The 25,495-nt window shown below is 46.6% G+C and overlaps 2 protein-coding genes and 1 long non-coding RNA gene across 7 annotated transcripts in view; 2 read left to right on the forward strand and 1 right to left on the reverse strand.

The window, feature by feature from the left end:
• The window catches only part of LOC112971474, a 31,508-nt gene extending 15,933 nt beyond the window's left edge, over positions 1-15,575 (reverse strand). For 2 of the 4 annotated variants that reach the window (XR_003255364.1, XR_003255363.1), the window contains exons 1-2: positions 11,601-12,240; positions 6,217-6,269 (exon numbers count right to left, since the gene is read on the reverse strand). This is a non-coding gene — a long non-coding RNA (uncharacterized LOC112971474). Of the gene's footprint in view, positions 1-6,216; positions 6,270-11,600; positions 12,241-12,778 lie in introns of those variants that run through there. The other 2 variants (XR_003255365.1, XR_003255366.1) reach the window with 2 other exon arrangements.
• Positions 15,576-15,677: 102 nt separating this feature from the next.
• HMOX1 (heme oxygenase 1) lies at positions 15,678-22,151 on the forward strand. The gene is made up of 5 exons (XM_026076938.1): positions 15,678-15,860; positions 16,192-16,312; positions 18,679-19,170; positions 19,794-19,902; positions 21,423-22,151. Exons 1-5 carry the CDS (start codon positions 15,715-15,717, stop codon positions 21,557-21,559), a joined length of 1,005 nt encoding a protein of 334 aa, XP_025932723.1. The 5' UTR covers positions 15,678-15,714; the 3' UTR covers positions 21,560-22,151.
• Positions 22,152-25,276: 3,125 nt separating this feature from the next.
• The window catches only part of MCM5 (minichromosome maintenance complex component 5), a 13,982-nt gene continuing 13,763 nt past the window's right edge, over positions 25,277-25,495 (forward strand). The window contains exon 1 of one of the 2 annotated variants that reach the window (XM_026076926.1): positions 25,277-25,385. The gene's annotated coding sequence lies outside the window, so the exon portion shown is untranslated. Of the gene's footprint in view, positions 25,422-25,495 lie in introns of both variants that reach the window. The other variant, XM_026076928.1, reaches the window with a different exon arrangement.

The raw sequence follows: 25,495 nt of genomic DNA on the forward strand, positions 1-25,495 counted from the left end.
GCCCCTTTCCATACCCACGACAATGGCGCCTCTAGGCTTTCTCTTTCTCCCAGCCCTAACCCTAATCCTAACCCAAATGCTAATGGTAAAGGTTTGCTGGGCCAGTGCTGAGCCGAAGACCCCCATGTGTGGCCCAGACAAGAAACTCCTCACACGAACCATCTGCCCTCAGGAGGCACCCATGACTATCAACATTGACCATTCCCAATATTGAGAGGCCTCCATGACTATGGATTACAGCACGTAGCATTAGGGAATGATATCTGTCCACATCGATCCCTGTCCATAGGCTTCAATACCACCCGATCTCAACAGGCATCTCCATTTTGGGGTTTCAGGCCGATTTTGCTATCAGTAGGTATCGAACGATATCGACACCAATACCTCTCACTATGCAGGGGCACCCATGCCCATCACATTCCATACCTATCGATAAGGATCAATATCGATGGGGATCGATGACTATCCATCCCCATTGATATCTATCCAACACAATAGTCAGTGATACCTCTCAATCTCCACAGGCATCTATTTTCTTTGGTCTCAGGATGATGTTGTTCTTGGCAGGCATCAAACGATCTATCCCCATCAATATTGTTCCCTACTGATAGGTCTGGCTACCGCTCGATCTTGAGAGACATGCATAGCTTTCAGTTGGTGGCTGATGTTGCTCTTGGTAGGCACCAATGACTGTCAATATTGACCGTTCTCGAAGTTGAGTGGACTTGATGACTATGTATTGCAATAAGTATTGTTAGGGCCTGTCTAATTCCATACCTATCGTATGGGAGAGGTATTGACGTCTATTAATAGGGCTTGATATCAATATAGATTGATTCCTATTGATAGGCATCAACACCTCTCGATCTTGAGAGGAAAGTTTATCTTTTGGTCTAGGGCCGACTGTCTATCAGTTAGCATTGAACGATATCAACATTGATACGTTTTGATATTGAGGGTCATTGATGCCTGTTGAGTTCCATACCTATCAATAGGAACCGATATCAATTTGTATCAATAACTGTCAATCTCTGTTGATATTGGTCCCTGTCAATAGGCAACGATATCTCTCAATCTCGACAGACATGTATAGCTTTCCACTTCGGGCCCATTTTACTCTTGGGAAGCTTTGAATAATATTGACATTGATATCTCTCAATACTGAGTGGCATCAACTCCTTTCAAATTCCATACCTATGGATAGGGATGGATATGGAAATTGAAGGGCATCCATGCCTATCGATATCGAGAGATATCAGTGTTGATGGGCGTCAACGCCCACCAAACACAAAATCGCTCTGAGTGTGAAACCTAGAGTCGCCAGATGAGATCAAGAGGTCTCGATGGGTATTGGTAAGGATCGATATCCATAGGTATCAATACCTATTGATATCAATCCCTATTGATACGTATAGAAGTTGAAGGGCACACATGCCTTGTCAGTATGGAGAAGTATTGATGTCATTAGGTGTCAATGCCTACCGAGAGCATCATCGGCCTGAGACCAAAAGCTTTGGATGCCTCTCGAGATTGAGAGGTATTGATGCCTATCAATAGGGATCAATAGGTTTTTACATTTATCCCTTTTGATTCCATCAATAGGTATGGAAATTGAAGGGCATCCATGCCTGTCGATATTGAGACATATCAATCTCGAAAGTTGTTGATGCCTTGCCGCTTCAAGAGTGAAAGCTGGAGGTGCTTCTCGAGATTTAGAGGTAATGATGCCTGTCCATAAGGTCTGATATCAATAGTTATTGTTTCCTAGCGATACGTACAGAAATTGGTACTCCTCAAGGCCTCTTGGTATTGAGAACGGTCAATGACCATCAATGTTGATAGTCATCAGTACATACCGAGAGCAAAATGAGTCCAAGAGCAAAAGCTAGAGATTCCTGTTGAGATCGAGAGATATCGATCCCTGTCAACAGGTATGCAAATTGAAAGGTATCCATCCCTGTTGATATCAAGAGGTATCAGTGTCGATAGTCATCAATGCCTACTGAGAGCAAAATCAGTCTGAGACTGAAAGCTAGAGATGCCTCTCAAAATCGAGAAGTAATGATTCCTGTCGATAAGGATCAATATCTATAGATATAATTTCCTGGAATATGTATGGAAATCAGTACTCCTCAATGCCTCTCAATATAGGGAACGGTCAATGTTGATAGTCATCAGTGCCTACCAATAGTAAAATCCATCCTAGTGAGAAAGCTAGAGATACCAGCTATAACTATCGATACCTATTGCTATTAATCCCTTTTGATAGGTTTAGAAATTGATAGGCATTGATGTCTGTCGAGATCAAGAGGGATCGATGGGTATCAATAGGCATGGATGTCAATAGATGTGGTTCTCTAGCAATATGTATGGAAAAAGGTACTCCCCGAGGCTTCTCAATATGGAGAATGGTCAATGTTGATAGTCAACGGTGCCTACCAAAAGCAGAATCAGTCCAAGAGCAAAAACTAGAGAGGCCTGTCGAGATCAAGAGGTATGGATGCCTGCTGATTTGGATCAATATCAATAGGTACAAATAGTTACTGATACCTATCAATATCAATCCTTATCGATAGGTATGGAAATCGAAGGATATCCATGCCTGTCCATATAGAGAGGTACTGATGTCAATAGTCATCCACACCTACCAAGAGCAGTAGTGGTCCAAGAGAGAAAGCTAGAGATGCCGGTTGAGATTGAGAGGTAATGATGCCTATCAGTAAGGACTGATATCTATAGCGATACATATTGAATTCCATAGTCATCGAGGTCTCTCGATATTGAGAACGGTCTGAGACCAAAGGCACAAGAGGTCTGCTGAGATGGAGAGGTATTGATGGCTATCAGCAAGGATGGCTATTGATAGTTCTCAGTAAGTATCAACACAGAGTGATATCAATGCCCATCGATAGGTATAGAAATTGATCATGACCGATGCTTGCTGAGATGCAGAGGTATCGCTGGGTAATGATAGGCATTGACATTGATGGATGTTGTTCCCTAGCGATACGTGTGGAAATCAATACTCATGAAGGCCCCTTCATCTTGAGAATGGTCAATGTTGACAGTCGTCAGTGCCTACCAAGAGCAACATCGGCCACTGACCGAAAGCTATGCATGCCTCTCAAGATGGAGCAGTAGCCAGGCCTATTGATAGGGATCGATATCAATGGGGATCGATAGTTAACACGACCTATCGATATCAATCCGTGTCAATACATATGGAAATTGATACTCTTCGAGGCCTCTTAATATCAAGAACAATCAATATCAATAGGCATCTATACCTACCAAAAGCAAAATCAGCCTGAGACCAAAATCTTTGGATACCTCTCAAGATCATAGAATTCCAGAATCACAGAATGGTTGAGGCTGGAAGGGACCTCTAGAGATCATCTAGCCCAATCCCCCTGCTCAAGCAGGGTCACCTAGAGCACGTTGCCCAGGACCCTATCCAGATAGCTTCTGAACATCTCCAAGGATGGAGACTTCACAGCCTCTCTGGGCAATCTGTTCCAGCGCTCAGTCACCCTCACAGTACAATAGGGTTTTTTTGCTCATAATCAGATGGAACTCCCTGGGTTTCAGTTTGTACCCATTGCTTCTTGTCCTGTCACTGGACACCATTGAAAAGAGTCTGGCTCCATCTTCTTTACACTCTTCCTTCAGATATTTATACATATTGATAAGATCCTCCCTTGCKTCTTCTCTTCTCTCTGCAAAATAGTCCCAGTTCTCTCAGCCTTTCCTCATGAGAGAGATGCTCCAGTCCCTTAATCATCTTAGTAGCCCTTTGCTGGACTTGTTCCAGTAGCTCCATAGTCTCTCTTGTACTGGGGAGCCCAGAACTGGACACAGTACACAAGGTATGGCCTCAGCAGGGCTGAGTAGAGGAGAAGGATCACCTCCCTCAACCTGCTGGCAATGCTCTTCCTAATGCAGCCCAGGATGCCATCAGCCTTCTTTGCCACAAGGGCACATTGCTGGCTCACAGTCAACTTCTTGTCCACCAGGACTCCCAGGTCTTCCTTCCTAGCCTTCCTGGCCCCATCCCTGCATATTCAGACAAGATCCCTGTATTCCTCCCCGGTTATCTGTCCCTGCTTCCACCTCCCGCACACTTCCTTCTTCTGTTTGAGTTTTGACAGGAGCTCCCTGTTCATTCATGCAGGTCTCCTGCCTCCTTTCCCAGACTTCCTGCTTGTTGGGATGGACCGTTCTTGAGCTTGGAGGAGGTGATCCTTGACTATCAACCAGCTGTCCTGGAGTCCTCTTCCTTCTAGGGCCCTAGCCCATGGGATTCTTCCAAGCAGGTTCCCGAAGAGAATCCTGAAAGGCATCTATAGCTTTTGGTCTTGGGCAGATTTTGTTATCGGTAGACATTGATGCCTATCAACAGTGATATCTCTCAATATGAACAGGCATTGATGCCTGTCAATTTCCATACCTATTGATAGGGATCAATATCGATAGGTATCCACAAATTCTCTGTGGCACAGCTGCCCCCCCTACCCAGATACAAATTGAAAATCTGCTGTGAGAGCAGAGCTTGCAACCAAGGGCTGTGTTCTGTGAGTCTGGCTAATAGAGACACTCATAACATAGGAAGTTAAAGCCCCTCAGGGGATATTTCACTGTAAACCAATTGAGCAGCAGAGGTTACTTAAACTTCTACTTCTACTGCTACAAATGCAGAACAAGGGTAAGTACTTCCTGAGAAACAGAACTCTGCACTGAGACATTAGGGTCTCACAGCCTCTGCAGCTTCCGTCTTGCAAGTTTTGGTCAAAGAACAGAGAGCAATGGGAAAAGACAAGAGGGCAGCACACTGAGCTTTCCTTCCAGAGTAACAGCTGCCCGCAAGAGAGGAAGCAAGGGCAGAAGAATTATGGAGTCCAGGCTAATGGGTTTTGCACTTGTATCACCAGAATGCCATCCAGAGAAGAGGGCCTGATGCCAAAATCCTCTCGCTGGCCCCTGGGTTTGTGCTCCCCTGTTCCACAGGCAAGGGCAGGCTTTTAGTGCACAGTCAGCATTTGTGAAGGATACCAGTCTATTCATATGATAAGGGCTGACCATGTTTTGAATGCTGCAACATGCCACAGTGGATGCTTAGAGCTCTTGGTGCCTTTGACTCTCTGGGTGTATTGCCTATGTCTTTCCCTGAAAGCAAAACAAGAATAGCAGGCACTCAACTAAACTCTCACTCCACAGGACAGCCAGTGGCATGCAAACAGCCCAAAATCTCAGGGTAAAGGGAGAAACACATAGGTTGTGGCCCTGGGAAAGGCAAGTGATGACTAAGGTCCATACTTCTCAACTCCATTCTTACCTTGAGGAGCCCCTGAAGGATTGAAGAGTGAAGCTGAGCCCAGGAAAGGACCTGCTTGCCTATCTAATAAGGAAAAGGTTGGCCCCAAAACACAAGCATCAGCTGGCCACCCTGTGACGCCATCTCCAAATTCATACCCAGAGCATATGGAGAACAAGCTCCTTCCTGCTGCCTCTGCAGTATGCTGAGCCCACCTCAGGGTAAGGGCCTCTTCTCCACCCTGTTAGTTCCTTGTTTTTTCCCTCCTGAAACAGCCAACAAGAGAGCTGGCATGCAAAGCACAGGAGTGAAATTTTCCTGAGGAAGACCTGAAGGTAGAGGAATTTGCTTGCTACTACCTTTGTCAGGGGGCTAACAGGTGGGAATAGTTTTTGGTCACTGCCAGACTAGAGCCAGTTTGAAGTGGTGACCAACAAGTGAAAATTCAGAGTCCTGCTCATAGCTTTCTGGGCTAACATGTCTCCTCCCAGTTGTATAGTGATCTGCACATTGTGACTCATTTAACTTTTGACCAGTCAATGCAAAGATTTATCTTAGAAAGATTATAGTTCTTTTTTCAACTGACTGAATAGCATGATAAATGAGGGGAGAATCTTTCCAAGCCCATATAAATATTGTCATACTTGTTATAGATTATATCAGTAATATCTTAAATAATTTTGAGAGATTTCTTTTGAAGAGGAGCTTAAAAAACCTGCCAAGTCTGCAAGGGATTGTTTTAAGCAGAGGTCAGATATTTTGCATTGGCAACAGCTACTTTATGGCAATGAAAAAATAAAGTGACAGTATTATAAATAATTTCTTTAAATGCTTTTTCCTTTTTTAAAGTGTTTTCTAATGTTCAGTTGTGGCGTTGTTGTTTTTTTTTTAATAATGAAACTTACTTGTTTTTGACCACCAGAGGGCTGCAGTCACTTGCACACTCATAGCATGAGCTCTGCAAATTGGAAAGGAAAACCTGCTTTGCAGTGACCTGCTTACCAGGCTATGCAATCAAAGGAAACAAAACCCCCAAATTCTTCCCTCCTTCTAGGTATTACACTGCAACCATTAGCCTGATACAGACGCACACGGTGACCACTTCAGGTCATGTATACACTCATTGAACCTGCATATAGGCACCATACCTTCTGCAGGAGAGCTGACTGTCAGCCCAGGCCTCACGGAGAGGCCCCAAGCACTCCCTGCAGCCTGAGACCTGTAGAGCTGCATCTACTGTCAGAGGGTCGGTCTGGGTCCAAGCCTCTGACACAGCTGATGCAGCGACTCCAACAGCTACTGGGGAATGTGCTCTGTGGTGTGTCATGACCATACCTGAGGAAGCGTACACTGCTGGGATTGGAAATGAAGGTGCCTTCTTGCGCCCTTCTGCGCTAACTGCTGTGCAAACTGCTGCGCAAACTGCTGCATCTGTTTGCTGCCTCTGTTAGCATGTCTACGCACTTGGTAACACTCAGGGGATTTGTCTTTCACTGACCTGCCTGCTCTCCCCTGGCTCTTCTAGCATCCCAAGCATCCTACACAGAGCCTGGCAGCTCCACTGCCTGTCTGGTGAACAAGTGCTTCCTTTGGTTTGTTTTAAGCCTGGCTCCCACCAGCTTCATCTGATCATCCTCAGCTCTTAGGGGAAAAAGACTGTGAATATCCTGTCTGTCATATCCCCTCTGAGGTAACACTTCCCCAAACAGAAGAGTCCTATCCAACTCGTGGTGCTGCTCTGCCTCTCTGCTTGTCTTTGCTGTCCTTTCCTGAGCCTTTTCTAGTCCTACAGAGGTTTTCAGGAGTGAAGAAGAGCAGAACTGCTTTTATGGGACTTTCTATTGCAAGCCCCAGATATTTGCAAGCCTCCAGGGTAAGCATTAGCTCAGAGCCTATCATTTCACATGTGTATTTAGGCTCGTTTGGAAGGAGGAGAGGCTCCCCACTGTGCATCGCTTCATATTTACTGACATTAATTTTCATCTGCCATTTAATTGCATGCTTATGCAGGCTCAGAACACTGTTTTCATTTTTAGGGAGGAAAAGTTAATCATGATCCTTCCGGCTGGATTGCTGTGATATGCCTAGTGCAGTGGAACATCTGACAGGGTCTTCCCATCCCAGGTTGATATATCTCTGAGGGCTGTGTGGCAGCAGTGGCTGGCAAAGGAAGGGACTTGAAGGACAAGTCCCAACACTTCAGCCTATTAGTTAGATGAAGGACAAGAGAAATCTGAGCTAGGAAACAAGGATTTAGGAGCATGGATTTCCAAGCGAAAGCTTCTTCTTTTCTATCATCCTTGCCATCATCCTTGCAAAATCTTGTAAATAGGAGGGTGGCTGGGAACTGCAGCTGATTCAGACTGCAAGAGCAGGCAGATTCACTTCCCTCTCCCAGCCGGGTCACTAGCAGTCACAGAGCTGGAAATGGGTGAGGGGGGACAGGGTCTCTCCCTTTTATTAAGAGAAGTTTTCTGCAGTGTTGCCTCTGGAAGTGTTTCTGCAGGGCTACTCCTGTTGCCTTCCCTTTTTCTTCCACCCTCTAGATTCTAAAATCATTTCCACCCCCACGGAGGACCCACCTCTTCCACAGCCTTAGTATGCATTGTTGTTGGCTGGGCTGCTAAGGACCAGGTAAGAGTCCATGTTCACCCTAGTTACAGTTAAAGATTTTCTCTCACTGTTGTTTTGTTAATCAAGGGAGCATATGCTTCGCACGGACTTTGGTCCTTGCCAGGATACTCTGACCACCACTGCCATCTGAGCCAGCTCCTGCTGCTATGACCCCAAACTTTGCCTTCGAGCCCAGGGCCCCTTCTTCCCCTGCCCTCCCCTCTCCAGTGCCACCTTCACTATGCAGCTGCATAGATATTTGGTTTTGCAACAAGGAAGTTGGAGCCAGTATTGATGTGTGCGCCCCTTGGCCTTCCTGCAGAAAAAGGAATGGCAGCAGAGTAAAACTTCTGCAGTGAAATCCTGGGCATGAGCTAAATTTATCATGGACACTGGGCCAATGGGGAGAATTTCTCTATGAAGGCCCTTCCCAGAGGTGGTTGCAGCCTGCATGAGAAAGAGCCTGACATTTCCAACAGTCCTCTTTTAAGGACGAAAGGGAACTGAAAAAACTCATGCAAAGCAGCCCTGGCCCAAGGAGCAAGATTGGAGATGTTGCAGCATGACGCTTAGATTTAGTGAGAAGCCTCCCAAAGAGACAAGATTCCTCAGCAGAGATTTTCTCAGGAAGTAGATCTTGAGATCAGTAATTCACTCCCCAGCCTTGAGCTGAAAAAAGCCAGAAGTGGTGTTCTCCAGACACTGTGCTTTTCTGGTCTTTCTCTGAAGAAAAATGTTGATTAGGCATGAGGTGAATTTGATGTGGGAGGGAGGCAAGGACACAATTTTGCTGTGGCTTTAGGAGAGGTTCTTCCTTGAGCACAGAGTGGTAGGAAAAGCTGTGTTTAGAAAAGCTGCAAGGCACTTCAGCGGTATTTTTAGCTTCTTGGCTAAAAAACGGGACTTAAAGTACCAGGCAGATCTCAGTGGGAGACAGATGCCTCTTTCTCTGATCTCCTTTGTACAATTTCAGTTAAAATAGAAAAAAAATGCAGGTCAGAGGGAGCTCACCCCCTACAGCCCCAGTGTAGGGACATGGCCAAACCCTGTCAAACCAGAGATCCATCCAGTTTCCCAATGCCTGGGATACTAGGGAACATGGTGAAAAAGGCTTGCTGTTGGAGAAAAGGAGGATATTCTTGCTCAGCCTTGTCTTTTGTACTAGTGGTTTTGGTCCATAAGCAGTGCGGTGTAGGGGGTTCTCCTGAGCTGAACCCTGACTCTAAATGAAGGCCTTTGAAGGAAACTGGCATTCAGATATGCTCCTGACATATTCCCTGGCTGCTCGCTACTTACAGTCATATTCAATAGCTGACTTCTTGCCTTGCTAACACTTCTTTGTCTTATTTCTTCTCATTAGCATTTAGTGTCATACTTTCAAAACAAAGCTCTTAAAAATAACAACTCAGTCTGGCAAATACAGTCTTGCCTGCCTGCCCTTGAGAGATTTTTTTGTAATGAAGGAACAAAAAGTTGAAGGTGGGGGAGAATACAACAGGTTGTGCCACAGAGATCCTGTTTGGCTTTAGTAAGTCACTTAAATTCATCATGCCCTGAATCCCAGCCTCAGAAGCAAACTCCTTCCTTTCCCACACTCCAGATCTCCCATCTTTAGTGTTATATGACAGTAAAGGCGATGCTAGGCACTCACCTAGCATCAGCCCATCTCAACGCATTCCTGGAAAGCAGCATTCCTGTGCCTCAATTCCCCCTGTATGGAGCGGAAAGAGCCCACAACTTGCCCCAGTGCAGCCCACAGCATCCTGACTCCTGTTTGTTTTGCAGCCATGATTGCTATGAGCCACACTCTGCTCCCAGTGGCCTTGTTGCAGCCTCCTCTCCCCTCCTGAGCCCTAACCACTGGCTCCTCTCTCCTGTAGCCAGGGATCCACCTGCTGCCAGTTCAGTCCCTCACCAACCTGCTCTAATAGTACACAGCTGAATCCATGCTTATTAACTCAGAAAAATTCATTAACTGGCATGTCAACACAGTGCTTAACAACCAGTTGGGGACCAATGCTTTCAAGGGACCCTGCTGTCCCTGGGGCCCTTTGACACTAATATAAATAATATTAGTGCTAACCCCTCTGAGCTTCCACAGAGTCTTCTAGAGCCTTCTCCAAGTCTTTCTACCCAAAAGAAATGGGACGGGGCCTGTCTATCTAGGAGAGACAAGCAGGCAGTTCTTGTTCTTGTTCTTGTTCTTGTTCTTGTTCCCACCGCTGTTTTTGTGCAGAAAACTCCAAATTATGAATTTGCTGGTTCTGAGCAGCTGGTACACGTCAGAGTGGTAAAAAGGGAGGGAAGGCAGTGAAGTCATGGGCTGAAGGATTTTTTTTTTCATTTTAAATATTTACTCTAAAATACTAAAATATCTCTTAGGTTTTATGCCAGGTGTGTTTTGTGGGAAGGGTGCTCCCAGTTAGCTTCCTTTCACAATCGCTTGCCAGTTCTGAGGCACTGAATTTAGCTCTGCTGACCCTCAAAGCCCTGTTAGTGGCAGCACTGCATGTCCCCAGCGGATGTGCATCTGCGGTGCGAGCTCCGCGACCACAGCACGCCAACCACGGCACCTGTGCCCGGCCAGCCGCAGGCTCCAGGCTCCCAGTGATGCTGATTTGCTTTCCCAGAGCATGTGCTGCTCTCCACGTTCTGCTGAGTCACGGGAGGCCGGGGCGCTTTGCTGAGCAAAGGTTTCGGACTGCCGGGGGGAGGGGGGGGGGCCTCTTTTGCTGAGTCACGGCAGAGCAGGGCCCACGTGAGGCTGTTTATGAGCAGGGCGGTTTCCTGCCGCGCTGCGCTGAGGTTGCAGCTGCCGCTCTTGGCCCCGCTCCCATTTCTTGGGACAGAAAGATTCAGAGAAGTCTCTAGAAACAGCCTCAGCTGCCTGCAGCCTGATGTCTATGCAGCCCCGCGCAGCAGAAAAGAACACATGTCCCCCCCTACCTGAGGGGCACAACACCAAGTAGAGGGTGGTTTGGAAACCTTGGGAGAGTTTCTGTGTTTCCCTGAGAACTTCCAGAGCTTGGTTTCCAATGCCACCTCCTCCCCTCCTCTGGAAGAGGTGCGAGATTTGTTAGAAGGTTCTCATGTTGTGTACGTGTGATTTTCAAATCCTCCTTTTCAGTTTGGCCCCCATCTCACAGTCAGGCTGCACTCTCCTTTCCACATGGTAGTACCACTGACACAAAAGAAGCTGAAACATTTGCACCACTGGGATTTTAATTTACTAGTTCTGTCTTAGGCTTGCTCTCTTCCACACCTCCCTTTTGCTCAGAAACGTATGATCAGGGCCTAAGCAGACAGTGGAGTCTGTCATCACCAGCATGGAGGCTCTGGTGGGCGCTGTGTGTGCTCTTCCAAAATTTCAGCGCAACACACTGATACCCTGTAGAGCTGCTATGGGTGGTGTTTGTGCTCAGGGAGCTGCCTGCTCCTTGTGTCTCTAGTCACAAAGCAAGCACCTGTACCTGGCAGAGTGCTTGCTCTATTTTTCCTTCTCATCACTGCTCTGTTCTCAGCCTGCCCAGCAGAGCTCTCATCATATCCATAGTCAGGTTCTGGAGACACCTATGCACTTTGGTAAGCATATATTTATACATGTATAAAATACATATATTATAATCTGCGCTTCCTGTTTCTGTCATGTTGGTTCATTTATGTCTGAGAAATTTACCTGCAGCTTTGTCTCCCACTGCATCTGTCCTCGGGGTTTCCATATACCAGGCTTGCCCAGAGCAGCAGTGCCGTCTGTAGGACTCTCCTCTTTCACAAGTGCCAAATATACCAGCAGTGCCAGTTCAGAGGAATCATACAGTACATTCACTCCCTAAGGGATTTTTCAGTGCATTGTACTCACAACCTCCATTTTTCCACCTGTATCTTTGATCTAGATTTAGATTGTTAAATGTTGACGGGAGCGAGCACAGCCCGTTCTGCCAGTGCTGGGCTGGGCAATCTTCCTTTGGTAAACATGAATTAACCCATAGCATATCACTGTATGCCCTGGCAGTGACTCCCTTGTAAAGAAAGCAATTTCAAGCAGATATCACTTCTTTTTTTTCCTCCTTGTTACACAGCAAGTTCTGGGTATTGAGTCAGCTTTTTCCTTCAAAACCATGAGGCTGCATTTTGCTGTGTCATGGTCTGACAGATCCCATTTAACCCTTTCTTGCCAGGAAAGACTAGTTTGTACCAGACTGCTTTCTCTTCCTAGCCAAGCCTCCAGGGGGCTGTGTGCCAGACCCAAAACATGAGAGAGTGCTTCCCATGCAAGTTCAGAGGAGTTGATTTCACGTTCTGTGACTGACTATATAGCTAGAAATTTCTGACTATAAAATCTACCAGCAGAATATGTTCTTAAGCCTATAAAGAGGAAAAATTCCCCCACTTCTCTACCCCGATGAAACCACCAACTCCTCACTAACTTTACAATGTCGTTAACTGCTCATCTAACAAATCTCTTGACTTAAACGTTTGCTCAGTGGCCAGGATATGCAATCAGAGGTTTCTAAGCCCAGCAGGGACTTTTGCAAATACCTTGTCTTGGGCTGATTCATATTTACTAGAAATATCCTGGGCAATTTCACTTGTTTCCATGCACATCACCTTCACAACAAATAACTCTGGCACTACCCAACAGCTGCTTTGTGAAAGAACAGGAGAACAGTAAGTATTACAGGACTTCTGGCAGGCACGGTGGAGAGACCACAGGTCTGAGACCTTGGTCACAGGTCACAAGCAAAATTTACCAGTGACCTGGATCTGGACAAGCATCTGCCTTTTGAGTGGCACACTATACCCCTGAGTGAGTTGTTCTAGGGGCCAGTTGCTCTTTCTGTTAAAAATATGTACCTTCTTTCCAGTGCATCATTCTTAAATGTCAGCTTCCCAAGTTGTCTTCTAGGAAGAGATGGTCACTCACAAATCTCTGCAAGAACTTTGGCACTTTCCATGTCCTTAACCTTCCCGCCACTGCATAGCAACAGCACAGTGGAAGCAATTCAATTCCTCGCTGCAGAGCAATGGACAAGGCCAGAAATGCCCCAGGCCAGTGACTGCAAAGATGATGACAGCACGTTTTCAGTTCCCCTTCCATCTTGGCTGCAGAGCAGTTGGGCTTTTCTGGGGAGCTAGGCCCAGTCTCACAGCTGATCCCTGCCCTTCCATCAAATAACCCTGATCAGCTAGAAACCAGAAGGTATAACTCAGTTATGGGACACAGCTTGTTTCCCTGCACATATGGAAAAACTCATCTGAGGAGGTAAGCTGCAGGAGGGAGCTTATCTCTTATGACTGGCCCAGGAGAAGGTAAAGCCCCAAGAGCCAGCAAGGAGATAGATACACTGGGGAGCACCCAGAGCAGAAAGCTGGCAGTTCCATATTCCAGGACAGTGTGGTTACAAACCAGAACATTTGCCAGGAAGAAGTATCCTACCTGGATTAGCAGTGATATGACTAAACAGCAGCTCTCTCTCCTCCCCAGTCCATTTCCCTCATCCACATCTTGGCTACCTCAATCATGGATGAAAAGGAAGGAGACGGAAGATGTTTTGGACAGATCTTTTAGAGCACCTCCAAGCATGCAACCTCTCAGGAGAAGGGAGGCAGGCAGGGCACAAAAGCACTGATCTGAGAGCAACTGGAAAACCTTTGCAGAGGAACTGGGCACATTAACAGAGCTGCTGAACAGAAGTGAAGGGAGGGGCAGGGCCTGGGCTTGTGGTCTTCTCATATAGACCAAGTATACCTTCCTCTACTGGAACTACCGGTTCAATTTGTGCACTGGCTTCCCCTGTCAGATCAGGACTCACTGAAAAGAACTGAAAACCGCATGTGAGCTTTAAGAGAGCAATGCGAGAGGGAAATGCTCATTTCAAGGCCATCCCTGTGGCAAGATGGCATCAGTGTCTCCAGGACAGAATGGCCACGCAGCCCTGCACTCCCGTGGGCTCCTGTGCAGAGCCCTCTGTGAGAGGGTGTTTGGGGCTTTGTCACACCTTCTTAAGAGATTCAGACATCCTGATAAACTTATTTTACCATACCGAAAAACAAACAAGCCAGCAACAAGTTCTGTGTAATGGCATGGGAGAGAGGGGGAAAGAAAGGAACTTGACAGTTTTTGCTAGAGTGTACTGTTGCTTTAAAGAAAAAACAAGACCGGAAAAGTCTGGCTGAGTCAGGGTGGAATCGCTGAGTAAACTTTCCTGAGCTCCCCACACTGCAAACCAGATGTCTGCCTGAGTGAAAAAAAACAAGCGTAGATGCATATTTCCTCCAGGACAGCTTTCTAACCTATGGCACCACAGCAAGCTACTATCAGGGTAGGTGCAGTGACAGGGAGAAAGGGAGACGGGTGGCTTGGACTACAGCACCCACCAGCAAAGCCACAGATTGACTCACCAGGACTAAAGACACGGACAAAAGATAACTACAGTTCTCCCCCCTCTTCCCCCTGCTCTACCTCACTACCACTTCATTCATGTAGTGCTCTGTGTTATTGCAGCAGTGGTTTCTCACCTCTGCATTAGCAGGGGAATGCTTTTTTTAAGTGCCTTGGTATTTGCATTGAACGCAAAATTCGTGCTTTCCCAAAGCAGAGCTGGCTGATGCATCTTCAACCCTGGCTAATCCTGCTTCCAGCACAGTTGGAAAACGAGGGCCCCACCGTCCGTTGGCTGCCTCATTAACCACTTCAACAGACAAAACAGCAGAGGAGCCAGCTACTGGCAGAACCAGCGTGTCTAAATCTCTTTTCCCAAATCAGAGGAATTACTTACATTTGAAAGTCTCTGCAGACTTCCTCAGAGTTTTCCCTAAATCCTACATTGCATCTTTTCAGTCCTTCATGCATACCAGCTACTGTAGTCTTCTGGGTATCTAGGAGATGGGCCGCCCTCCTTCCAAAATGCCCTGCATACAGCTGTGATAACAGCAGGGGCCATTTGCCACGCAAAGCAGCCACTATTGTTTCCATTCATAAGGGAGCAGAGGATGTCTCTATGCATCGGTGCAGGCAAACCTGTGCTGGCTCTATGCGAAGAGGAAGGGTTTATTCATCAGGGTCCAGCTCTGTGCAGCTGTAGTTCTGCCACTTGCTGACTGGAGCTGGTGCGTGCCTGTGCCACAGCACCCAGGTTACCTAGATACTCACAACTGGTACAAAGCCCAGGGTCCCTGCTGTGCTCCCCACTGTGGAGTGGGCATGCTCCTAACCTGTAGGGCAGAGCTCCCCATCCTATGGCCAGTAAGCACCACGTTACCTCAGGGACTCTCTTACAATGTTCATGGCCACAGGAAATTAAACATTTACACCTGAGTCTTGACAGAGATTAGGACAGATGCTGTATTAGCTCTCTAGTAGGGGTGCAGCTGGGACACAGATTGGAGTAGAAGGCTGTAGGGAGAGGAAGTTGCCTGCCCTGCCTCATCACATTTGACCATGGCACTAACCCATAAATCCACCCCTCTATCCAACATTGCTGCCCCCAGTGCAGTGACCACTGCTTGTAGCACCTGGGCTCTGCCTGCCATCAGCACTGTGCTGAAAGGGTTACCAAGCCAGGCAATCTTGAAAAAGAAGTTGTTCAACATCCTCTTATTTGTGCTTAGTTGTCAAGATGAATCAGGTGACTTCCTTCTGCCCTCTGAGTCTGGTCCCTCTGGACAGCAGGCAAGGAGAGGGTGACAGCCACTCTGGTAAGGGAAGTGCAGTTGTGTTGCAAGTAGTTTGTACTCCCACTGAGGTCAGCAGTTTGGCTGCTCACGTGACCTGGCCAGTATAAAGCTGGATGCAAGAGCCAGGCAGTCCAGCTCAGACGCTTCACAGTGTCCTGGGAGCAGAAGGGAAGGAGGAAAGCAAGGGCAACAAAAACCAACAGGGACACAGGAGGAAAAGGAGAAACATGGAAACTTCCCAGACACACAGCTCTGAAAGGTGAGAGTGGGACAGGAATAAGAGGGAAATTTCCAGCCAAAAGAGTATCATATTTTTCCCCTTGCTTTTAGGTGTGCTGTTCCCGTTTCTGCTCTGCAGGGAACAGCATGCTCTTTCTTTCCTCTCTGGCTGGAGTATGACGCTTTTAGTTCCCCTCAGACAGCATTTGGGATGCTAGCACTCCCCTGTTCCCATCTGCGGCTCTCAGGAATGCTCTGCTCCTTTCCCTGCCTTCCCAGGCTTCCCTCTTTTTGCTAGAGAGCTAAGATCTGTTTTGCAGGAGGAAAGTGACAGCACCAACATTTTTTTTTTTTTCGCTGCTTTTCCCCAGCATGTCACGGGACCTGTCAGAACTCATGAAGGAAGCCACCAAGGAGGTGCACGAGCAGGCAGAGAACACACCATTCATGAAAAATTTCCAGAAGGGGCAGGTGTCGCTCCATGAATTTAAGGTACTTGCAGCAGTATTGCTTGGGGATGGGATTTCCTTGTCATGGAATACACTGGTAGATCAGACAGGCTATGCGGGGACTAAAGGTTGAGGGGCAAAGGAAGCCCTTTGCATCACAGCTGTTTTGTATCAGCATCTCCTGTGCAAAGCATGCTCTTAATCAAACTTTAGCATTCTTTACAGGCTCCTCTTGCAGAACATGAGGCAGGATTTTGTCTTTCTGGATGGGCAGCCAAGCCAAAACAAGATAAAAAGGCAAAGAGATTGTAATTGCTTTTATCTTTCCTTATAAATGCTTGCATGTTAATTATGGCCAATGACAGTTAATGGAGATACAACTATGTGCAAGTGTATGAATGGTTGAAATGCCAACAAGAATGGAGAATACTTCAGAATGCTTTAGGCAGTTACAGGGCTAGAAATAATGACGGAATAATGAGAAATGGGGGATCATTTTTGGCACTGAACCTTGCGGTGTTGTAGTTATCACTTGAGTTATACCAGAACTGAGATCAGGAGCAATTACTCAAAGCACAGTGAGTTTGAGCAAGCCATGTCTGTTGTTAACGTGTAGGAGCCTGTTGCTTTTCTTAGATATAACAGAATCATTTGCAGATACTAAGTCTGTATCTAACCTGGCTAGATAATGTGACCTGAGTCACGTAACAAAGCCATGTGTAAAAACAAGGTAGACACCTGAGCTAGAAATTCCTGGGAGGCTAGAGGATGTGACACATGGGTTTGCAAATAACAGCTAGTAATCTGACCTGTGGCTTAATGACTTTGTTGTTGAATTGCTCCTTGATAAACAGATCCACAGGAGTAGGAAAAAAAGTACTTATTTCTGACAGGTCACATTCATGATATGCAATCAAGCATACTGTTAATCTCAGGTGCTAGCTTCCTGCTGTTAGAAATGGAGCATTTGCTAGGCAATGAACTTTGAGACAGGCTAGTAATAACCTAAAAAGTCAAGCCTCTAAGATCCAGGAATACAGCTCAGTTTTTTAGAAAATACTGACAGGCAGTCAGGGGGAATGAGATGTGACACTGGGTTTTAAAAAGTAAGATGATTTTCAAAAGCTACATTTCTCACTAAACTACTATCTGCCTCTGAAAGCAACAATCAGATTAAATTCCTTTAATTTGTTAGGCAATATTCCTGTATTTTGTTTCTTTTCCAGTAAACTGGACAACAAGTTATTGTTTAAAAACTCTTTTTGTTTACCCTCTTGGCAAACCTATATATCTGCCCTGAAACATGACTCCATAAAATTTGAATATCTGTTTCTGCAACCAATGTCACTGCCTGTCTGTATATCAAAGTCCTATTTGCTGACACAGTGGGGAAAAGTTGAAATGGCAGCTCTTTTACTGCTAGAACTAATAGCTTTGTGGGAGAATAAACCATTTTCTCCCCTATCAGCAGTACAATTTCCCCTTCAAGCTTCACTCACCTGTACTACAGTGCCTTCACATTTTACCCTTTGCTGCTGATGAGGAATTTCAGTGTAAGCAAGAGATGGTGTACATGTAAATATGTATATAGCTTTTAAGAGCAGAATGCCCAGGAAAGGAAAGAATACAGCTGGATTGCCTTATCCTATATGGAAAGGCTGGCAGATAGAAAAAAGTATCGTGTAAGCTGGGAAAAACAACAATAGCAATGCTTTGAAAATAGAAATGAACACACAGCCTCACAGTGATCTTTCACAAAGGCATCTTTAAGAGGCAAGTTGTGCTTTCAGTCCCCTTTGTATCTTATCTCCTTGGGGCAACCAAAGGGAAAGCAAAAAGCAACCCTACTTAGAAATCTGAATGAAGGGAGCAGTGGTGCCTCAATTCCCAGGATGGTGGATTGCCAACAGGATGAATAGGCTGCACCAGAAAACAGGGCGTGTCATCATCTCACAGGGCCCCACAAAGGAAAGGCACATCTTGAAGCATTCAGATTTGAACACTACACCAGAAAACATACCTTTGGGAATAATCTCTCTGTTGACTGGGAGGAATGAAAAGAATAGACCAGGCATTATTTAATAGGGCTCCATTTTCTATAATATCAAGCTGCCAGAATCTTAACTTAACTTGAAGGCGAAGACAGCAGCTTTTATGGACAGGTAAGACCAACATCTGTTGGGAATGGCTTAGGTCTCACCTGAGGATGCCTCAAGAGGAAGGGCCAGAAGGTGTCTCACTGTCCCTTCCAACTCTGTTTTCCATATGGGAAACCTACAACAACATAACATATGTGCATGATTCATACTGGGTATGTGTATGAGTAACTTTTTTTATTAGTGGGATTTGTCCCAAAAGCTGGAGGACAGACAGATGCACCTGTATCTCATACCCTCCCTTCTATTTCAGCTGGTTACTGCCTCCCTGTATTTCATCTACTCTGCTCTGGAGGAAGAGATTGAATGTAACAAGGACAACCCAGTTTATGCCCCTGTTTATTTTCCGGCGGAGCTGCACCGGAAAGCTGCCTTGGAGAAAGACTTGGAGTACCTCTATGGCAGCAATTGGAGGGAAGAGATCCCATGTCCTGAGGCTACTCAGAAATACGTAGAGAGGCTCCATTACATAGGCAAGAACCGTCCAGAGCTCCTGGTGGCCCATGCCTACACTCGGTACTTGGGAGACCTGTCTGGGGGGCAGGTGCTAAAGAAAATTGCCCAAAAGGCCCTGCAGCTGCCCAGCACTGGAGAAGGGCTGGCTTTCTTCACCTTCGATGGAGTATCTAATGCCACCAAGTTCAAACAGCTCTATCGCTCCCGCATGAATGCCCTCGAGATGGATCTTGCCACTAAGAAAAGAGTCTTGGAGGAAGCCAAGAAAGCATTCCTGCTAAATATACAAGTGAGTAACAACTGGCCAGCCCTGTCTGCCCACACCCTCTCTCAAACAAGATAACAGCTACTGGGGAAAGGCAAAGCTGGTATTTCTGCTATGGAGCTCAAAGGAAGCTGTGGGTTAGGGCAAGCTAGTCAGAGCTAGACAGCTCCACTCGTCTTACCTGGGAGCCTAATGAACAACCAGTTTCTGAAAGATCCTTCTCCCTTCCCTAGGGTTCGAATTCAGACTCTTTCTTCTGCTATTGTTCAGATATAAATGAGGCTTTAATCTGGGAGCAGGGATCACCATCTACCTGCCCCACCTCTGCAGTAAAGCTCTATAGCTCCTCTTTGAATCCTGACTAGATACACATATAACTTGCTTTCCTTCCTATCAGAAGATGGGCCTTCTCTTGAGCTGGAAGCTTCAGAGAGAACCTGTAAAGTGAACAAGGAATTTGAAAGACACTCTCTTGACCCCACAGGTAGATTATGTTCTGTGCAGAAAGAGCAGCAGTACCAGGAAGGGCACAACTGGTTTGAAGACTTGTGACTTCCTCTAGTTCCTGAAGTGCCTGGGGCAGGGGCAAGGGGTCCAGTGAAAGAGGAAAGAAGCCCACATAATGAGACAGTGTTCATTCTTTTCAGGTGTTTGAAGCACTGCAGGAGCTGGTGTCTAAGGACCAGGAAAATGGTCACCCTGTGCAGTTGAAGGCAGAGCTTCGCGCAAGGAATGCTAACAGATCATATGAACATGGTAAGAGATTTCTAAAAGCAGTTGTTTAAAATTGCCCCTTGTGGTTTTCTTTTCCTCCCTTCCTGTGTTCTTGCTTGTGCAAGCCACTGAGAAATAAGTGTGAGGTACTTGCCTCATCTCTTCACCAGCAGTCATCAAGAAGGGGCCCTCATGTGTGTGAAGCTGCTTCCAGACATGGCAGAGCAGGGATGACACATGTGGGTTCTCCATGAATAGTGCCCATGGGAAAGCTTTACAGGAAAAGACTACCCTCTCTCCCTCTCAGGTTTTAACAAGTGTAAGCTTCATTAGCCATATAAGTTTCAACCAAAGGGGAACCTGGCCTTGAATTCACAAAGGAAAAGCTGCAATTTTGGGCCTAGCATGTTAGCTGTGATGCTGTGATGCTGACAGAAGGTTCTTCTAGACATGCAACCTTATCCAAGAGCCTGTCCTTTTGGACTAAATCTTCCTGTGGCCATTTTCATGCCTTCCAGAAGTATTTACTGAAAATACTTCCTGAAAGCAATGAAAATGTGCTAGGTTTAAAATCAGCAGGAAATGTGAATGTGCAGTGAAATGTAACCAGCTCAGAAGTGGAGCTGTACAGGCTCCAGTTCAATTTTGCAACACTGAAAAGGCTCCATCTACTGGTAAAGGCACAGATCCTGTGCAAAGGGCCCTTTCTGCAAAGTCAGTCCAGCTGCTGCTGGCAAAGTGATCCCTTTTGATGGAGTCAGACTTGTGACTGAGTTTGGATAGGGCTCAGATGTCTATGGAGGAAAGTGGTTTCTCTTATAAGATGTGGTTTGAATACGAAAGCTCTTATGACCTACACATTCTGAAACTAAAAGACAGATTTTTCATTGCATACTGGGCTGAACTAGTTTCCCAAGGCAAAGAATGCAAAATCTCCTTGTTTTGTGCACATCTGAACAGTGAAGCTTAGAGCAACTTCTTCAGTCAGGGCAGCAGAACTTCTCTGTGAATCTTTGCTGCTCATTTCTCAGTAAACCCATAAAGGTAGGATTTTCTAAAAAGCTCAGTGTTGGATGAAAAGTCCCATTCTAAAATTGCTCTAGGACAATTATTTGTCTGGAATGTTAAGGACTACCTGTTTAAAGTCATAAAATGCCTAACTGATTAAATCATTGAGAGTTAGGAGACAAAATGCCTTTAAAATTCTGGTTTAACCATTTAACTGTCTTCTGGACGCATCAGAGGTTTGAATGAGTCTCTTCGGGATCTGGGCAGGGTATTTATAAACCAGTAAGGAGACAAAGGAAGATGCCAGTAATCAAATACAAGGGCTCACAGCCCCTCTGCTTGTGATGTCCAGGTCAAGTCTGCTGCTTCCCTTCCTCACCTACCCTGGCAGAGCAGAATCTGCTGTCGCTCTTTCCCCCAGCCTCACTGGGCTCTCTCCTTCTCCCCATAACAACTGCACCAAGGCCTGCTCCAGCACTGTGGAAGGCAAGCACAGCATACTGGCAGCCTCTTGCCTCATCCTGGTCTCATCAACTTTTTCCTATTTAATCTAGGTCCAGTGTCTGGGAAAGAAAGAGAGAGGACAAATACAAGATGCACAGAAATGCTTCCCACTACTCCCCTTGTGCGGTGGATCCTTGCACTCAGCTTCCTAGCCACAACAGTCGCCGTGGGCTTATTTGCCATGTGAACAAATAGGACCTTCACCTTCTCTTCATGCCTTCCCTCACCATGAACTAATCCATCTTCCTCAGTCCTTCTGAGAGAAATTCTCCTTGGCTGGGTGCTGTGATCTTGGCTCTGTCACTAACATTAGGAGACTTCTCTCCCCAGAAAGCAAAGAGAGTGCTAAGGGGGGTTCAGGCAAAGCCTCTCCTGTGCTTGCTGTGAGCTATGCCTGAGACTAAATTTATCACCAGAACATAAGGGCAGAAAAGGCCTAAAAGCAATGACCGGGAATTGTCATTGCTTTGTAGAGCTCCTGTAAAAATCCTGCAAGATCAGAAATGCACGTTTGACATCTTGTCTCACCTCAGAAATGAAAAGTTCCCCGGAGCTCTGTTTGCTCAATATTTTATACTGCTAGCTGATACTGTGATCACTGTTTCTGTGGAGCCACAAGGTTCCTCTGGGTTTATCGACTGTTTTATATGTCACTAGTAGGTTAAATCTTTTTCAAATCATTTTTGTTTTTTAAAAAGCAGAACATAGTTGTTGAAGATAGTGTTGTTCTTTTGTCTTGTTATATAATTTATATACATAATAAACATCAATGTAAAGTCTTCAGGCCTGGTGTTTCCTATTGTTAGAGCTGTATCCAGGGAGAATGGAAGTGCCTTTCTGCCTCCCAATTTTATGTCTTCTGGAACTGCTGCCTCCACAGACACGACAATAGACAAAAGTGGGAGTTATCAGAACCAGACTCTGTTCCCACTCTGTTCTAACAATAACTTGTACAAGCTCAGTCAGGTTTCTTAAGCTTCACAGTGATCTCTCTATTTCTAGAAATTGAATGAAATTCTGTGACTGTACAAAATATCTTTAAGAGCTGGAAGCTGTACATAAGAGCTAGCTGCTATTCTATTAAAAGAAAAAGGTGACTGGACTCCTGGCTGGTCTAAACAAGGGCAGCTGCCCCTGCCCTGTACCAGCTAAGGGCCAGGTGCCATTAATCATACTGCCTGAGAATGTCACCATGAATCAGAAAAACAAGCATGTTTTCACTACTCACAAATGAAATACACACTAGCTTTTCATCCTACAAGACAGCAAAATCAGAGACATCAAGCATGTCCTCACCTAGGTAACAATCAAACCAAGCCAGCTTACTCCCAGATTTTGGCAACGCACAAGGAGTTGCTAAAGACAGTACAAATAAGTAGCACCACTAGAGCGGCCCATGTACACAGCTTTCTGTTTTCCCCTTGCTCACTCAGAACTGGAGGTCTGGGTTTGTGGCCACCTGCTGTTATGGCTGTAGGCCTTATCTGCTTATGAGGGTCTTCTAATGCAGGAGTCCCTGAAGGAGTGGCTGCAATTTGGTGTAACACAGCAGATACTGACAAGGCCATTATCCTTCAGCTCAGAGTCCTTTCCCCTCTTTCTACCTGAAGAGCCTCTGTGATCAACCTGTCTTCATGATGCTGCCTGTTCTAGCTGTGGCCTTAATCCCAAAGACATATACTCCTACTGATCTGTGTTAATGACCAGCACTGAACCTACTCAAAGAGCAAGAATCAGAAGGCAGGTCCTGCAGAGAATAAATGGTGAGAAAGAGGGACTGTCACTATCCTTAGGTTCTTGTCTATCCTATTTTTCTTCCAAAATCCCCTTTAATACTTCTCTATTTGGACCCATTCACCAATCCCTGGAAAAACAGAAAACAAGTTAATTGTTAAAAAAGATAGTCAAATGTTTGAAAAGCAGGGATATTAGGCTTGATAGCTATTCAAATCCAAGAACTCATTCATTCATTCAAATTTATTTTAAGTTCCACCTATTCAGTCTCTCTAACACACCCCAACTAAATCATTATGTTCATTCAACCATGCTGAATAAATAAACCTCCCAAACATGCAAAGAAATGCCAAAGAGCTCAGAAAATGCATTCTAGCACAATCAGCCCCCCACTCTGCTGCCCTAAGAGATCATAATGGTGACCTCAAAGTTATGAAACTTGGATTCAAACTGACACCATCCCCTTCCTGTTCATAGCAGTAGAGGTATCATGCTCTGAATATCTCACAGCCATTGTAGCATCACACACAGAAGGACTCCAGATTGAGCCTAAAGCAAGTCTTCAGAGGTAAAAACTAAAACTTTCCTTTGTACTCATCTATGATCTTTATGAAAATATCCAGCTTCCCTACAGCATAGCTACAGCTGACAAGATGGTCTTCATTTTCCATCCCGTGCTGTTAAAATCTCCCTTGCAACACACTATGCTTCCCAGCTCTGATTTTCATTTAGTATGTGCACTACCACACTTTCTAGGAGCCATAATGGTTACCCAATGACAAGTCAGCTTTCCCCAAAAATTCAGTACTAGTTAGCAGAAAAGCATTCCAGAGAAAACATATCCTAAAACAACAGTCTGTGTATATGCATATTTGGCTTGCTGCATAGTTACTGTCTTCCCTGTGGGACTCCGGACAGTCCAGCCACCTGCCATTCCCTTTTCCAGTATGTTCCAAATCAAGTTATTTTCTTCATTCATCCAGCTGTCTTTGGCTGCTGGCCTGCTGCACCAGAACAAATCTGCACATGTTCTTCCCTTCCCTTCCCTTCCCTTCCCTTCCCTCAGAAATGTCCCTATCATGGACCTGTCACCTGAACTAAGGACTAGCCCTCATTGCCCTGTCGAGATGCCAGAGCTCGCCGGCAGTACCATCCCAAAGCAGCTACCCCAACAAGGCAGGATCGCAAAGCCAAATCTGGTACATATAGTCTTCGCAGAAAGGGCTCTGGAAACGCTCCGAGGAGTCTCTCGTGGCTCAGTACAACGCTCCTTATCTGGCCTACGGTACCTATCACGTCAGAACCGCAGAATAGTTGGGCTTGGCAGGGACCTCTGGAGACCGTCTCGTCCAACCCCCTGCTGAAGCAAGGTCACCTAGAGCAGGTTGCCCAGGACTGTGTCCAGTTGGTTTTGAGTATCTCCAAGGATGGAGACTCCACAACCTCTCTGGGCAAATTAGCATTGATTAAACATTGTGTAAACACTAACTAATCCTCACAGATCTCTGTTATCCCCACTCTGGGGGCATCAGAGGTGATCGCAGTGCTGCCCGAGGACACGAAAGGCTGCCACCGACTTGATGGGCCTCGGAGACAGCCATAGCCCCACTAAACTGCACCTCCCATGTTTCGGGGGCTTGGCAGATGAACCCCAGGGCAGACACCTGGAGTGCCAAGCGGGATGCAGAGCTGCCAGCCTTTTCACAGCCCTCAGCTGAATGCCTCCTGCTAAGGCCTGTCAGCACCCAGCATCTAGGGAGGCAGGAATTCCAGACAACCCAGGGTTTTCTCCACCTTGGCCTCCAGCCTTGCCGCAATCGCCACTTTATTTTATTTGTGTCCATTAACGCAGCTGTTTGACGCATGTCACGGAGGGGCCGGGCCCGCCCCGCTAGGCTCGCCTCTAGGCAGCCCACGCGCTCTCTCCCCCCCGGCAGCAATGGTCTCACCCTCTCCCCCCCGCCGCGCCGCCTACAATAGTCCCGCCCGATCCGCCATTTTCCTCCCCTTTTCCCCCTCCCTTTCTCTCCCAGTTTTCGCGCCAAACTGCGCCCGGCCGAAAGGGGGCGGGGCACTCGGCTGCGGCGGCCTCGGCCGCAAGGGGAGGGGGCGGGGAGGGAAAGGACGGTCGGGGCCAATCCGCGGCGGCGCGCTGCGGGCGGGCCAATAGGAGCGCGCGGCGGCAGCGCGCTTGGAACGCACCGCATATCCGGTTTTGTTTCCGCCTCGCGCTGCTTTTGCCGCGAAAAGTTGCGGGCCGGTTCCCGGGGAGCGGCGAGGTGCGGAGCGGGGGGCGCGGCTGCCCCGGGGCTGAGGTCCGCCCCGCGGGCGGGGGCAGGGGGGCCCGCGTGGGAACTGGGGAGGGGGGTCCTTCTTGGAGGGGGAGGTG

This window comes from Apteryx rowi, unplaced genomic scaffold, assembly GCF_003343035.1.
Source record: "Apteryx rowi isolate R43461 unplaced genomic scaffold, aptRow1 scaffold_443, whole genome shotgun sequence".
NCBI classification, from domain to species: Eukaryota; Metazoa; Chordata; class Aves; order Apterygiformes; family Apterygidae; genus Apteryx; species Apteryx rowi.

Bases quoted from the DNA above. Each gene is read 5' to 3' on its own strand.
- HMOX1 (XM_026076938.1), top strand. From the start codon at position 15,715: ATGCAAGAGCCAGGCAGTCCAGCTCAGACGCTTCACAGTGTCCTGGGA. The intron at 16,313-18,678 runs GTACTTGCAGCA...CTTCTATTTCAG, and splicing joins TGTCGCTCCATGAATTTAAG to CTGGTTACTGCCTCCCTGTA. The intron at 19,171-19,793 runs GTGAGTAACAAC...CATTCTTTTCAG, and splicing joins CATTCCTGCTAAATATACAA to GTGTTTGAAGCACTGCAGGA.